We start from the raw sequence: 15176 nt of genomic DNA on the forward strand, positions 1-15176 counted from the left end.
TGGAAAGACCAGAAGACCCATCCTCTTGGGAGCGAAGATGATGTGATGATACAGTCTCAGGAAAACTGGAGAGATATGGTTTTGATGGATGGAGCCCTCAGTGGGTAAGGAATTGGCTGGATGGTCACACTCAAAGAGCTGTTCTCAACAGTTTGATGTCCAAGTGGAGACCAGCGATGAGTGGTGCTCCTCAGGGGTCGGTGCTGTGAGCATCTTCATCGGCAACACGGATGATGGGATTGAGCGCACCCTCAACGAGTTTGCCACCACCACCGAGCTGTGCAGAGAGGTCAGCACGTCAGAGGGACAGGATGGCATCCAGAAGGACCTGGACAGGCTGGAGAGGTGGGCCCATGTGGAACCTCATGAAGTTCCACAAGGTCAAGTCCAAGGTCCTACCACATGGGCTGGGGCAATTCCAAGCCACAAATCCAGGCTGGGAAGAGAATGGCTGGAAAGAGCGGCACTGAGAAGAACTTGGGGATGTTGGTGGACGAGAAGTGCAACCTGAGCTGGCAACATGTGCTGGCAGCCCAGAATTGGGAAGAGAATGGCTGGAAAGAGCAACCCTGAGAAGGACTTGGGGGTGTTGGTGGGTGAGAAGATCAACATGAGCTGGACACGTGTGCTGGCAGCCCAGAAAGCCCCCCAAATCCTGGGCTGCATCCCCAGCAGCGTGGCCAGCAGGGCCAGAGGGGGGATTCTGCCCCTCTGCTCCGCTCTGGGGAGACACCCCCCACCCAGTGCTGCCTCCAGCTCTGGGGCCACCAACAGCAGAAGGACATGGACCTGTTGGAGCAGGGCCAGAGGAGGCCACCATGGAGATGCTGGGAGGGCTGGAGCCCCTCTGCTGGGAGGAGGGTCTGAGAGAGTTGGGGGGGTTCAGCCCGGAGAAGAGAAGGCTCCAGGGAGACCTTGGAGCCCCTTCCAGTCCCTCAAGGGGCTCCAGGAGAGATGGGGAGGGACTCTTGATGAGGGAGGGGAGCCATAGGAGGAGGGGGAAGGGTTTTAAGGGAAAAGAGGGAAGGTTAAGGTGAGATGTGGGGAAGAACTTGTTTGGTGTGAGGGTGGTGAGAGCCTGGCCCAGGTTGCCCAGAGAAGCTGTGGCTGCCCCATCCCTGGAGGGGTTCAAGGGCAGGTTGGAGGGGGCTTGGAGCAACCTGGTGTGGTGGGAGGTGTCCCTGGATGGAACTGGGGGGTCCTTTAAGGCCCGTCCCCACCCAAACCCTTTTGTGATTCCATTATTATGATCATTCCCTGCCTCACACACACCCGGCCAGGACCCTGCCCTCTTCCCGGCCTTTTACCGCCCCGCTCGTTAACCCAATAACGCCCTTTTCCCTCAGGGAGGCGGTCTCGGCCCGCCCTCCCCTCAGCGCCGCCGGCCCCGACCGGATCCAACCGGCCGCGACCGGTTTGGGGCCGCCCCGACATGGCGGAGGGCGGGAAGAGCCGCAGCTACGTCACTGCTGCGCGCCGCCGTCGTGACGTCAGAGGAAGGCGACGTGCGTTGCCATGGAGGCGGTGGGCGCCGGGGAGGAGGAGGCGGACGAATGGCTGCTCCAGTCCCTGCGCCTGTGAGGGAAATCCGGCCCCAGGGCCGGCCCCGCTTCCCCGGGCCCCGACCCCGCTTCCCCTGGACCCAGCCCCGGTCCCGACCCCGCTCCCCCCGGCCCAGGCCCCGGTCCCGACCCCTCTCCCCCAGGCCCGGGCCCCAGCCCAGGCCCCACCGGCCCAGGCCCCACTCCTCCCTACCCTTCCAACCTCTCCTCTTTCTCCCCCCGCAGGTACGGGGACCTGCACACCTTCGAGCTCCAAGCCCCCACCCGCCTGATCGAATGGGCCCGGGGGAACCGTGAGTGTGGGGAGGAGCGGGGGAGGCCGGGCCTTGGGGTGGGAGAGGGGCTGGGCCTGGGGATCCCCGAGGAGGGGGTTAGGGTAGGTCCTGGGGGAAAGAAGGGGGCCAAGGAGCTGGGCTGGAGCTACAGGAGTAGGAAATGATGGATTCATAGAATGGTTTGGGTGGGAAAGGACCTTAAAGATCATCCAGTGCCACCCCCTGCCCTGGGCAGGGACACCTCCCACCACACCAGGTTGCTCCAAGCCACCTCCAACCTGCCCTTGAACCCCTCCAGGGATGGGGCAGCCACAGCTTCTCGGGGCAACCTGGGCCAGGCTCTCACCACCCTCAGAGTGAAAAATTCCTCCCTAATATCTCATCTCCATTTTCCCTCTTTCAGGGTCAAACCCTTCCCCCTCCTCCTAGGGCTCCCCTCCCTGATCCAGAGTCCCTCCCCATCTCTCCTGGAGCCCCTTGAGGGACTGGAAGGTCCAAAGTCTCCCCAGAGCCTTCTCTTCTCCAGGCTGAACCCCCCCAACTCTCTCAGCCTGTCCTCCCAGCAGAGGGACTCCAGTCCTCCCAGCATTTTCTGATCATTGTAGAATTCTTACTTGCAAGGGACCTCAGGGATCACCTGATCCAACCTTTCTTGGCAAAAACATGGTCTAGACAAGATGGCCTGACTCCCTGTCCAGCTGAACCTTAAAATTGTCCAATGCTGGGGAATCCACTGCTTTCCTGGGGAGATTCCCTGGTCCAGTTCTTGAGACCTCAGCCCAGGAGAGACATGGACCTGTTGGAGCGGGGCCAGAGGAGGCCCCGGAGATGCTGGGAGGGCTGGAGCCCCTCTCCTGGGAGGACAGGCTGAGAGAGTTGGGGTGGGGAGGGGATCAGCCTGCAGAAGGCTTCCCAGTCCTTTGATCGTTTTGTGGACCTTCTCTTGACCTTCTCTCAGGTCCTTCTCTGGACCTTCTGCAGCCTGTCCACATGATTTTTTTGTGTTGTGGGGACCAAAACCGAGCCCTGTGTTCCAGCTGTGGCCTGACCAGCGCTGAGCAGAGTGGGATGGATGGGATCATCCTGCAGAAGGCTTCCCAGTCTTTTGATCGTTTTCTGGACCTTCTCTTGACCCTCTTTCTGGTCCTTCTCTGGACCTTCTGCAGCCTGTCCGAGGGGATCAGCCTGCAGAAGGCTTCCCAGTCCTTTGATCGTTTTGTGGACCTTCTCTTGACCTTCTCTCAGGTCCTTCTCTGGACCTTCTGCAGCCTGTCCACATGATTTTTTTGTGTTGTGGGGACCAAAACCGAGCCCTGTGTTCCAGCTGTGGCCTGACCAGCGCTGAGCAGAGTGGGAAAATGATTCTTTATCACTGCTGGTGATGCCCTCAGTGGCACATCCCAGCATCCTGTTGGCTTTTTTTTGCCACAGTAACCCCAATTCTTGCTTGGGAAAGTGATTCTTCATCGCTGCTGGTGATGCCCTCAGTGGCACAGCCCAGCATCCTGTTGGCTTTTTTTTTGCCACAGCAACCCCAATTCTTGCTCATATGGTGCTCATTGTCCACCAGGACCCCCAGGTCCTTTTCCAATAACCCCAATTCTTGCTCATATGGTTCTCATTGTCCACCGGGACCCCCAGGTCCTTTTCCACGGAGCTGCTCCACAACGGGTAGATCCCATCCCGTGCTGCTCTCTGGGATTGTGTGTTCCAGGGTGCAGGACCTTACACTCGTCCTGGTTGAACTTCATGAGGTTCTTGTTAGCCCAACCTTCCAGGCCATTCAGGGCTTCCTGAAGGGGGTTCTCCCTTCCCAAGTGTCCCCTTCCCCACGCCATTTGGTGTCATCAGCAAACTTCCATCAGGCTACGCTTGATCCCATCACTCAGATCCCTTAGGAAGATATTAAACAGTGTTGGAAAATGGCCATGAGGCCGGGCGGGGCTACGGAGAGGGGAGAAGGGGTGGCCATGGGGTTGGGCTGGTCTGGGATCCCAGAGGGGTGGCCAAGGTTCAGGATGAGGACTCCAGGAGTGGGGCCAAGTGGCTGGGGCTGTATCAGGGTTCAGCCTGGGCTGGGGGGCTCTGGGTTGAGGATGGACCATACTATGACCCAGGGGTCTGCTTCAGGGAGGGGTAGGGCCAGGCAGGATGGGGGGATCCCTCACCATGTCCTTGGTTCTTCATCTCCACTTCCAAGGTGTGTGTGTAGCCGGGTATGGACAGTCTGGAGGGAACGAGATCCTGCAGCTGCTCCCACCACCATCCCTGCAGGTGAAGGAGACCCAGGTGGGTGCTGTAGCCAGGGGGGCACCAGGTCACTCTGTCCCTCTTCTTCTGGTGTCTTCAAAGACCGGGCTGTGCTCTGCTGAGCTTCAAAAACTGTTGCCTGGTCTCTGTTGCTCTGACAAGGGCTTGGCCAGGTCTTGAGCAGCTTTGGTTGAAAGCTAAAGCACAGAAGTCACCCAGTTGCTCTCTAGTTGAGGTAGCACAGGTTGGCACATCAGTCGTGGAGTCCTGTAGCTCTGTGGGCAGCTTGTGCCATGAAAAAATCATAGAACCATAGAATGATTTTGGTTGGAAGGGACCTTGAAGACCATCCAGTTCCAAACCCCCTGCCCTGGGCAGGGACTCCTCCCACCAGAGCAGGTGGCTCCAAGCCCCCTCCAACCTGCCCTTGAACCCCTCCAGGGATGGGGCAGCCACAGCTTCTCGGGGCAACCTGGGCCAGGCTCTCACTACCCTCACACCAAACAAGTTCTTCCCCACAGCTCAGCTCCATCTCCCCTCTTGCAGGGTCAAACCCTTCCCCCTCCTCCTAGGGCTCCCCTCCCTCATCAAGAGTCCCTCCCCACCTTTCCTGGAGCCCCTTTAGGCCCCCTTCATCTCCAGATGTGTGAGTGAAATTGTTTCATGAGGAGATAGTTCCAACTTAAATTTACCCTCTTTCAGTTTAAAACCATCACCCCTTGTCCTGGCACTACAGGCCCTGGTAAAAATCTCCATCTTTCTTATAAACCCTCTTTAAGTACTGAAAGGCCAAAACCAAAGTCTCCCCAGAGCCTTCTCTTCTCCAGGCTGAACCCCCCCAACTCTCTCAGCCTGTCCTCCCAGCAGAGGGACTCCAGTCCTCCCAGCATTTTCTGATCATTGTAGAATTCTTACTTGCAAGGGACCTCAGGGATCACCTGATCCAACCTTTCTTGGCAAAAACATGGTCTAGACAAGATGGCCTGACTCCCTGTCCAGCTGAACCTTAAAATTGTCCAATGCTGGGGAATCCACTGCTTTCCTGGGGAGATTCCCTGGTCCAGTTCTTGAGACCTCAGCCCAGGAGAGACATGGACCTGTTGGAGCGGGGCCAGAGGAGGCCCCGGAGATGCTGGGAGGGTTGGAGCCCCTCTCCTGGGAGGACAGGCTGAGAGAGTTGGGGTGGGGAGGGGATCAGCCTGCAGAAGGCTTCCCAGTCCTTTGATCGTTTTGTGGACCTTCTCTTGACCTTCTCTCAGGTCCTTCTCTGGACCTTCTGCAGCCTGTCCACATGATTTTTTTGTGTTGTGGGGACCAAAACCGAGCCCTGTGTTCCAGCTGTGGCCTGACCAGCGCTGAGCAGAGTGGGAAAATGATTCTTTATCACTGCTGGTGATGCCCTCAGTGGCACATCCCAGCATCCTGTTGGCTTTTTTTTGCCACAGTAACCCCAATTCTTGCTCATATGGTTCTCATTGTCCACCGGGACCCCCAGGTCCTTTTCCACGGAGCTGCTCCACAACGGGTAGATCCCATCCCGTGCTGCTCTCTGGGATTGTGTGTTCCAGGGTGCAGGACCTTACACTCGTCCTGGTTGAACTTCATGAGGTCTTTGTCAGCCCAACCTTCCAGGCCATTCAGGGCTTCCTGCAGGGTGGTTCTCCCTTCCCAAATGTCCCCTACCCCATGCCATTTGGTGTCATCAGCAAACTTCCATCAGGCTACGCTTGATCCCATCACTCAGATCCCTTAGGAAGATATTAAACAGTGTTGGAAAATGGCCATGAGGCCGGGCTGGGGCTACGGAGAGGGGAGAAGGGGTGGCCATGGGGTTGGGCTGGTCTAGGACCCCAGAGGGGTGGCCAAGGTTCAGGATGAGGACCCCAGGAGTGGGGCCAAGTGGCTGGGGCTGTATCAGGGTTCAGCCTGGGCTGGGGGGCTCTGGGTTGAGGATGGACCATACTATGACCCAGGGGTCTGCTTCAGGGAGGGGTAGGGCCAGGCAGGATGGGGGGATCCCTCACCATGTCCTTGGTTCTTCATCTCCACTTCCAAGGTGTGTGTGTAGCCGGGTATGGACAGTCTGGAGGGAACGAGATCCTGCAGCTGCTCCCACCACCATCCCTGCAGGTGAAGGAGACCCAGGTGGGTGCTGCAGCCGTGGTGGCACCAGGTCACTATGTCCCCCTTCTTCTGGTGTCTTCAAAGACCGGGCTGTGCTCTGCTGAGCTTCAAAAACTGTTGCCTGGTCTCTGTTGCTCTGACAAGGGCTTGGCCAGGTCTTGAGCAGCTTTGGTTGAAAGCTAAAGCACAGAAGTCACCCAGTTGCTCTCTAGTTGAGGTAGCACAGGTTGGCACATCAGTCGTGGAGTCCTGTAGCTCTGTGGGCAGCTTGTGCCATGAAAAAATCATAGAACCATAGAATGATTTTGGTTGGAAGGGACCTTGAAGACCATCCAGTTCCAAACCCCCTGCCCTGGGCAGGGACTCCTCCCACCAGAGCAGGTGGCTCCAAGCCCCCTCCAACCTGCCCTTGAACCCCTCCAGGGATGGGGCAGCCACAGCTTCTCGGGGCAACCTGGGCCAGGCTCTCACTACCCTCACACCAAACAAGTTCTTCCCCACAGCTCAGCTCCATCTCCCCTCTTGCAGGGTCAAACCCTTCCCCCTCCTCCTAGGGCTCCCCTCCCTCATCAAGAGTCCCTCCTCAGCTTTCCTGGAGCCCCTTTAGGCCCCCTTCATCTCCAGATGTGTGAGTGAAATTGTTTCATGAGGAGATAGAACAGGTGAGGACACCAGGGCAAACGAAGAAGGGACTTGCTGACATGCCTGAGGCTGTCCCTTCTAAGCTGAAGTAGAAGGTGGTGTTTGGTCACTGGGTGATTTAAGAAAAACTTAAATCCATAAGTTTCATGGATGGCAACAAACCCAGGCAGTGCTCTTGGCAGGAGCTTTCTCTGTATTTTTTTCCCTCTAACTGTTTTGGAATCCTTCAGTCCTGTAGCTCACAGAATGAATCATAGAATGATCTGGGGTTGGAAGGGACCTCTGGAGATCATCTAGTCCAACCCCCTGCCAGAGCAGGGCCACCCAGAGCAGGTCCCACAGGAACGTGTCCAGGTGGGGTTTGAATGTCTCCAGAGAAGGAGACTCCACCACCTCTCTGGGCAGCCTCTGCCAGGGCTCTGCCACCCTCACAGGAAAGAAGTTCCTCCTCATGTTAACTCCTTATGGTCAAGTTTGTGCCCATTCCCTCTTGTCCTGTCCCTGGGCACCACTGAAAAGAGACTGGCCCCACCCTCCTGACACCCACCCTTGAAGGATTTATAGGTGTTGATCAGATCCCCCCTCAGCCTTCTCTTCTCCAGACTAAACAGACCCAAGTCCCTCAGCCCACCCTTGTTCTAGGTCCCTCAAAATCTTTGTGGTCCTTTGCTGTCCCCTCTCCAGTAATTCCCTGTCCTTCTCTAAATAGGCATTACTGGACAGGGAAGAACTTTACCAAGAGTCTCTTTTTCTCTTATCTCTTTGGTTTTTTTTCCGTGGTGACTGACCACACCAATTTCTACACCTTTAGGTGTGAAGAAATGACTTTTGTCTCTGATTTTCCAGGGCCTGTGTCCGGAGAGAGATTTCAAGGTGGAATGTGGTGGATTTTCCAACCGCCCGGTCTACAGCTTGAAATACGTACCGGACACCAGGTATGGCCACAGGTGTCCTTCCAGGACCTCCTGGAGATGGAGAGGGGACTTGTCCACTGAGAGAAAGAGAGAGAAAGCCCCTTTTCCTTGCCAACTGGTCCATCCTGCCAGCTCTGAGACCAGCGTGACTCCCAGTGGGGACTTGTTGGCCAGTGGCACGTAGAGGTCCTCCTAGAACCCTTTGGTTTCCATCCCTTCCTTCTGTGTTTGGCAGAGCAGGGTGCTAGTGGCCACCTCAGGTTCAGAAGGTTGGTTTTTTTTATTCCTGCTGAGGATTGTAGACCAAGCAAACGTGCTTCCCTCCGGCTGATTCATCTCACTCCTTCAGCTCTCTCCTCCTACGCGAGCCCCCGGCGCTACTTCGGGGCTCTTTGTGGTGTTCTTAGTCTAGCACTTTTGGAAAAACGTGCTAATGAAATGCCTTTGCCTGGGATTGCTTTTGCCTGGGCTGTAGGACACCCCAACGTGAGGAGTTCTGGCATCACGGTCTTTCTGGTCCCTTCTCTGCTTCAAGCAGAGGCTGGAGTCCATGAGCACAGACTGATTTGTCTCAGACTGGGGATAAAAAACGTCCATTCTCTGCTCCTGAAGAATTTTATGGGGTTCTTTTTGTTTTCCCTCAGCTTGCTGGTGACGAGTGGGCCACCAGACAGCTCCCTCCAGGTCTGGCAGGTGTCAGCAGAAGACTCTGGTAAGAGAATGTATTTCTGAGCTTGGGTGGTTTCTCAATGTTGTCCTTGCGTCAAACATCTCTGGCTTCCCCTTCTTCCTGGCCATAAAATGGGGACAGGAGTCCCAGTCCCATTTAGTGACGTCCTGAGTGACTTCCTTGGTGTGGCAGGGGCTGGAGAAGGACATGAGACAAGTGTCTACACCCATTCTGGTGGCCTGGAAAGAAAGGGACTTGGTGGCACAAACCTCTTAAAGAGAATTGGTAGGTTTAGGCCCATCGTGGTGGCTTTCCACTTATTTGTGAGCTCTTAGACATACAAAAAAACCCCCTGAATTTATAGTTGACACAATATTCCCTTCACAACACCAAGGGTTAGAAAGAAAAAGCTCCATAAAATCACCTTTCAGGATATAAAATCATAAAATAGATGTAAAATAGATGTACCATGAACCACCTCGGTTCCCCGAGCCAATGTCTGACCTCTTCTAGGAAAAGAACTGTCGTTGCTCTGTCTTTTCTTGTGAAATCACTTGGAAACCACCAGAAAGGAAGCTCAAAACGTTCTGAAGTTTTTCTTCTTCCTTGAAAAGAAACCTCTCGATTCGCAACTTCCCATGAGATTTTTTTTTTTGAAGGGCTTGTTGATGGGTCCTCGCTGGATGCGTTGGAAAGAGCGGTTTTGTTCTGGAGAGAGGGGGGCAGAATTAGTCATAATTGGATTTTTTACTCGTTTAGTAGGTCACTTTTAGCTTTAGGAGGCCGTGAAAGAGCTTAATCTTGTGGATTATTTGGCTCCCCATGTGTTTTACAGCTGCTTAATGTCTCTTTCCACTAGATGTTATTAAACCTGTAAGTGCCATAGTTCCGGAAAATGGCACAGGGCAACTTTGGGCAAAAATTGCCACAATTTCAGCCAGAGCCCCCTGGGTCCTTCACGGCTCGAAACTCGACAACGTCCAAGTTACAGAGGTCGAATCGAGGAAAAATGTCTACGTGGCAGGTATTGAAACCCAGTCAAAATAGTGATTTATGAAAGCTGAGGTTTGGGAAAAGCAAAAGTACCCGCTCGAGTGGCAACAGTTTCACTGGGTGGGGGCTTTTGGGTGTAAAGATAATTCAAAAAAAGACATTGTCTTAAGGAAAGAGAGGTCACAGTGGTCCATCTCTAGCTTCTCATTAGTCCCCTGACTGATTTCTCAGGTTTCTGCCCCAGATCTGTGCCCTGTGAGAGCGCCGTAGGTGGTTTTGTGGCAAAGAATTGGGTCAGCAGAGGGGTTGCTCTGTGTCTTGCCCCAAAAATAGAAGGTCTTTTTGTCGATGCTCTGCTCTGTGCCTCGTGTGGCTCCCACTGGTGAAGGGTAGGGCTGGAGGCATCTGCTCTCAGAGCCCTGGTCCATGTTGGGTCCCCCAATGGGGGCTCAAACAGACCCTCTATTAGTTGTGGGGTTTTTTCTCCTCCACCTGGGTGTTAATATCTGTTTTTGAGGGGTACAGACTGTGCCAGCTCCACGTGGAACCTGTGCAGAGATAATTCCCAATTATTGGGATTGTCATTGACCTGTCAGTCTCTGCTGCTGGCTCTCTTGAAGAACCTTGCTTGAAAGCCACTTCCAAGGGCCACGGCTGGAAATCTGCTTTCTTAGGCAAAATTACTGGAGTTGTTCAACTGGGAGTGTTCAGCCTGGAGAAGAGGAGGCTCCAGGGAGATCTTGGAGCCCCTTCCAGTCCCTCAAAGGGCTCCAGGAGAGATGGGGAGGGACTCTTGATGAAGGAGGGGAACCCTAGGAGGAGAGGGAAGGGTTTGACACTGAAAGAGGGGAGATGGAGATGAGATGTGGGGAAGAAATGCATGGATGGATGGATGGAGGGATGGATGGATGGAGGGATGGATGGATGGAGAGATGAATGGATGGAGAGATGAATGGATGAATGAATGAGTGGATGGATGGATGGAGGGATGGATGGATGAATGAGTGGATGGAGGGAGGGATGGATGGATGGATGGATGGAGAGATGAATGGATGAATGAATGAGTGGATGGATGGAGAGATGGAGAGATGGATGGATGGATGGAGAGATGGATGGATGGATGGAGAGATGGAGAGATGGATGGAGAGATGGATGGAGAGATGGATGGAGAGATGGATGGAGAGATGGATGGAGAGATGGATGGAGAGATGGATGGAGAGATGGATGGAGAGATGGATGGAGAGATGGATGGAGAGATGGATGGAGAGATGGATGGAGAGATGGATGGAGAGATGGATGGAGAGATGGATGGAGAGATGGATGGAGAGATGGATGGAGAGATGGATGGAGAGATGGATGGAGAGATGGATGGAGAGATGGATGGAGAGATGGATGGAGAGATGGATGGAGAGATGGATGGAGAGATGGATGGAGAGATGGATGGAGAGATGGATGGAGAGATGGATGGAGAGATGGATGGAGAGATGGATGGAGGGATGGATGGAGAGATGGATGGAGGGATGGATGGAGAGATGGATGGATGGATGGAGAGATGGATGGATGGATGGATGGATGGATGGATGGATGGATGGATGGATGGGGGGATGGATGGATGGGGAGATGGATGGATGGATGGATGGAGAGATGGAGAGATGGATGGATGAATAAATGGTGGGTGGATGGATGGATGGATGGATGAATGAGTGGATGGATGGAGAGATGGATGGATGGATGGATGAATGGATGGATGGGGAGATGGATGGATGGATGGATGAATGTGTTGAGACACTGGCCAGGTTGCCCAGAGAAGCTGTGGCTGCCCCATCCCTGGAGATGTTCAAGGCCAGGTTGGATGAGGCTTGGAGCAACCTGCTCTGGTGGGAGGTGTCCCTGCCCAGGGCAAGGGGTTGGAACTGGATGGTCTTCAAGATCCCTTCCAACCCAAACCATTCTATGATTAGAGCAGAAAACCATGCAAATGCTCCATGTGTCCTCTGAGGTCTTCCTCTCTGTTTTTTTTCTAGCCTCCAGAAGCAGTGAGGAGCTCGGTGGCCTGGCCTTCCTGGACCCTGACACGTTGCTCCTCTGCTCTGCTGAGGGTCGGTTGTTCCTGGCAGACCTTCGGCAGCCACGGGGTCCCTTGGAGGCCGCGTCCATCCCCTGGGCGCCGTGTGGGGAGCGTTGGTGCATGGGGGTTGGGCATGGACCTCCAGGCTCTGACTTGACCTCCCAGCCCATAGTTTGCCTCTCGAGTGGGGGCCACCTCACCCTCACCGACGTAAGGAAAACCTCCGAGTCTTTGGCCACGGTGAAGTGTAGGGTGCCCTCAGCCAGCTCCAGTGGGGAGTTCCTCTGCGTCTCCTGGGCTCCAGCTCTGGAAAGCTGCCTTGCTGTCTCAGGTATGTGGGTTTGGGGAGACATCTCCTTTTAGAATTATAGAATCATAGAATTGCCCAGGCCGGAAGGGACCTCCAAAGGTCATCTAGTCCCACCTCCCCGCAGTCAGCAGGGACACCCCCAACTAGACCAGGTTGCCCAGGGCCTCGTCGAGCCTCTCCTTGAATATCTCCAGGGAAGGGGCCTCAACCACCTCCCTGGGCAACCTGTTCCAGTGCTCCACCACCCTCCCAGTGAAGAACCCTCTCCTCATCTCCAGTCTAAATCTGTTCCCCTCCAGCTTGAAGCCATTGCCCCTCGTCCTGTCACTGCAGGCCTTTCTAAACAGGTTCTCCCCAGCCTTCCTGTAGGCCCCTTCAGGTACTGGAAGGCTGCTATTAGGTCTCCCCGGAGCCTCCTCTTCTCCAGGCTGAACAACCCCAGCTCCCTCAGCCTGTCCTCGTAGCAGAGGTGCTCCATCCCCCTGATCATCCTCGTGGCCCTCCTCTGGACCCTCTCCATCAGGTCCATGTCCTTCTTCTATTGAGGGCTCCAGACCTGCACACAATACTCCAGGTGAGGTCTCACCAGAGCAGAGTCAAGTGGCAGAATCCCCTCTCTGGACCTGCTGGCAACGCAGCTTTTGATGCAGCCCAGGATGGGATTGGCCTTCTGGGCTGCAAGTGCCCACTGCCTGCTCATGTCCAGCTTCTCATCCACCACCTTTTCTGGATGCTTTTTTTGAGCTGTGTTTCTACCAAGGCCTTGTTCACCTCACCTTACTTTAGACACTCCGGTAAGGGGGTGGTTGTTCAGAGCTCCTCCTGAAGCCATCAGAGATGCCAACTAATTGTTCCCTGCAGCTGCCTCTCTCCAATAACTACAGAAGGGGCCTGGGTGGTTTCTGGGGGACACCTTCTTCCTTCCTGGAAGAACAGAGACCCCTGATAGTGCCAGTGGCCTCAGGGATGATGAGACCATGCGCTGATGAGACCAGTTCTTGGCCAGGACGTTGTAAAGTCGGACTATTCAATCTGTGAGCTTTTTTGGATCTGGCCCATGTTCTCCCCATCAGCTTGAATCAAGCTCCTGGGAGATTTGGAAGCTCTGCTGTCACAGGTTGTCACTCTTTGTCCCCATTTTCTGTCTCTCCAGCCCTGCTGGAAGGTGAGGGTGAGCCCAGTAGGACGAGAGCAAAGTGGTGTCCCCCAGGGGTCAGTCCTATTCAATATATTCACCCACGACCTGGGTGGACAGAGTGTGCCCTCAGCACGTTTGCTGGTGGCACAAAGCCAAGAGGAGCAGGTGACACACCAGAAGGGTTGGGTCACCATCCAGTGAGACCTGGACAGGCTGGAGAGTTGAGGGGGGAGAGGAACCTCATGAAGTTCAACCAGGGCAAGTGCAGGGTTTTTTTGTCCCCGTTTTCTGTCTTGGCAGCCCTGCTGGAAGGTGAGGGTGAGCCCAGTAGGACGAGAGCAAAGTGGTGTCCCCCAGGGGTCAGTCCTATTCAATATATTCACCCACGACCTGGGTGGACAGAGTGTGCCCTCAGCACGTTTGCTGGTGGCACAAAGCCAAGAGGAGCAGGTGACACACCAGAAGGGTTGGGTCACCATCCAGTGAGACCTGGACAGGCTGGAGAGTTGAGGGGGGAGAGGAACCTCATGAAGTTCAACCAGGGCAAGTGCAGGGTTCTGCACCTGGGGGGGGAATAACCCCATGGACCAGGAGAGGTTGGGGGGGACCATCTGGAGAGTAGCTCTGAGGAGAAAGACCTGGGAGTCCTGGTGGACAACAGGATGCCCATGAGCCAGCAATGGGCCCTGGTGGCCAAGAAGGCCAAGGGCATCCTGGGGGGCATCAGGAAGAGTGTGAGCAGCAGGTGGAGGGAGGTCATCCTGCCCCTCTGCTCTGCCCTGGGGAGGCCCCAGCTGGAGCACTGGGACCAGTTGTGGGCTCCCCAGTTCCAGAAGGACAGGGAACTGCTGGAGAGGGGACAGCAGAGGCTGTGAGGATGATGAGGGCCTGGAGCATCTCTCTGCTGAGGAAAGGCTGAGGGACCTGGGGCTGTTCAGCTGGAGAAGAGCAGACTGAGAGGGGACCTCATGGATGCTGAGCAATAACTAAAGGGTGGGGGGCAAGAAGATGGGGCCAGACTCTTCCCAGTGGTGGCCAGGGACGGGACAAGGGACAACGGGCACAAACTGGGATGGAGAAAATAAGGAAAACTTCCCTGTGAGGGTGGCAGATCCCTGGAGGAGGCTGCCCAGGGAGGTGGTGGAGTCTCCTTCTCTGGAAGAGCCTCTGAAGTATCTCCAGATAGACTCTGGAGATCCTCCAACCTTGCCTGGACACGTTCCTCTCCAACCTGCTCTGGGTGGACCTGCTCTGGTAGGGTGGGGGTTAGACTGGGTGGTCTCCAGAGGTTCCTTCCAACCTTGTGATTCCATAATTTCTTTCTACCCTCTCCCTCCTTCCCCGTTTTCATCCCAGGTTTCGACGGGACGGTGCGGGTCTTCGACACCCGGAGCTGGGAGGGCTCAGGCCGGGAGGTAGAGCCCATCTTTGTTCATCGAGGCCACGCGTTGGGTGGTTGCAATCCCTCTCCCTCCTTCCCCGTTTTCATCCCAGGTTTCGACGGGACGGTGCGGGTCTTCGACACCTGGGGCTGGGAGGGCTCGGGCCTGGAGGTAGAACCCATCTTTGTTCATCGAGGCCACGCGTTGGGTGGTTGCAATGGTGGTGGAGACCTTCCTTTGGTGACAACCCACACGTGGCACCCCCAGAAGGCCAGGACTTTGCTGTCAGCAGCCAGCGACGGTTCCCTCCACGTCTGGGACTGGGTTCAACCCGGCGGCGACCGCGGGTAGACGAGACCTTTTTCTATTTTTTTGGGGGGGTGACGTTTCCTGTCTGCGTTGGCGGAGGCCGCGAGGTGGAAGTGGCCCGTTTCCACCCCCCAGAGAACGTTTTGGGGGCAGTTTTAGTAAAAAGAGCCTGTTTTTAAGTGAGTAAAAGCAGTTTTGGTGGCGTTGACTCCCTCAAACCATCGCCGTGTTCCGGCCGTAGAGAACATCCTGCCACCGTTTTTATCGCCGACCCGTTGCTGTACTTTGCAGAAGAAAACAGACCCAAAAAATAAAAAAACCAAAAACCCCAAAACCCCACAAGTTGGAGGAAATGGGCTTGTTCTGTGGCAGGTTTAACCCTTTCTTTTCCAGGCCCCAAGCGTCGGGGAGGGGGGTGGTGTTGGCATTTCATCATGTGTCTCTGTGTGTTTGTCACAAGCGGTGGCCTCCGCTCAGGAAGTCACAGTTTGCAAACGCAGCCCTTGCAAAAGCAACAGGAACAACCTTTTTTTTTCTTT

The 15176-nt window shown here is 55.2% G+C and overlaps 2 protein-coding genes across 4 annotated transcripts in view; both read left to right on the forward strand.

Moving 5' to 3' along the window:
* LOC106898345 (olfactory receptor 2AT4) overlaps window positions 1-1488 on the forward strand; it is a 51852-nt gene extending 50364 nt beyond the window's left edge. Inside the window, exons 2-3 of the mRNA XM_014959537.1 lie at window positions 152-297; window positions 1347-1488. Of these exons, the coding sequence (XP_014815023.1) occupies window positions 152-297; window positions 1347-1488 (288 nt within the window). The remainder of the gene's footprint in view (window positions 1-151; window positions 298-1346) is intronic.
* On the forward strand, window positions 1482-14804 carry WDR73 (WD repeat domain 73). 3 transcript variants are annotated; one of them, XM_014959539.1, is made up of 8 exons: window positions 1482-1577; window positions 1788-1855; window positions 4038-4126; window positions 7700-7788; window positions 8412-8479; window positions 9297-9461; window positions 11455-11829; window positions 14441-14804. In XM_014959539.1, exons 1-8 carry the CDS (start codon window positions 1516-1518, stop codon window positions 14677-14679), a joined length of 1155 nt encoding a protein of 384 aa, XP_014815025.1. In that variant the 5' UTR covers window positions 1482-1515; the 3' UTR covers window positions 14680-14804. The 3 variants fall into 3 exon arrangements, with proteins under 3 accessions (XP_014815025.1, XP_014815027.1, XP_014815026.1); XM_014959541.1 differs by lacking the exon at window positions 9297-9461; XM_014959540.1 differs by lacking the exons at window positions 1482-1577; window positions 1788-1855; window positions 4038-4126 and adding an exon at window positions 6110-6232.
* The last annotated feature ends 372 nt before the right edge of the window (window positions 14805-15176 follow it).

The sequence above is a fragment of the Calidris pugnax genome, unplaced genomic scaffold, assembly GCF_001431845.1.
Source record: "Calidris pugnax isolate Ruff unplaced genomic scaffold, ASM143184v1 scaffold319, whole genome shotgun sequence".
In the NCBI taxonomy this organism is placed as follows: Eukaryota; Metazoa; Chordata; class Aves; order Charadriiformes; family Scolopacidae; genus Calidris; species Calidris pugnax.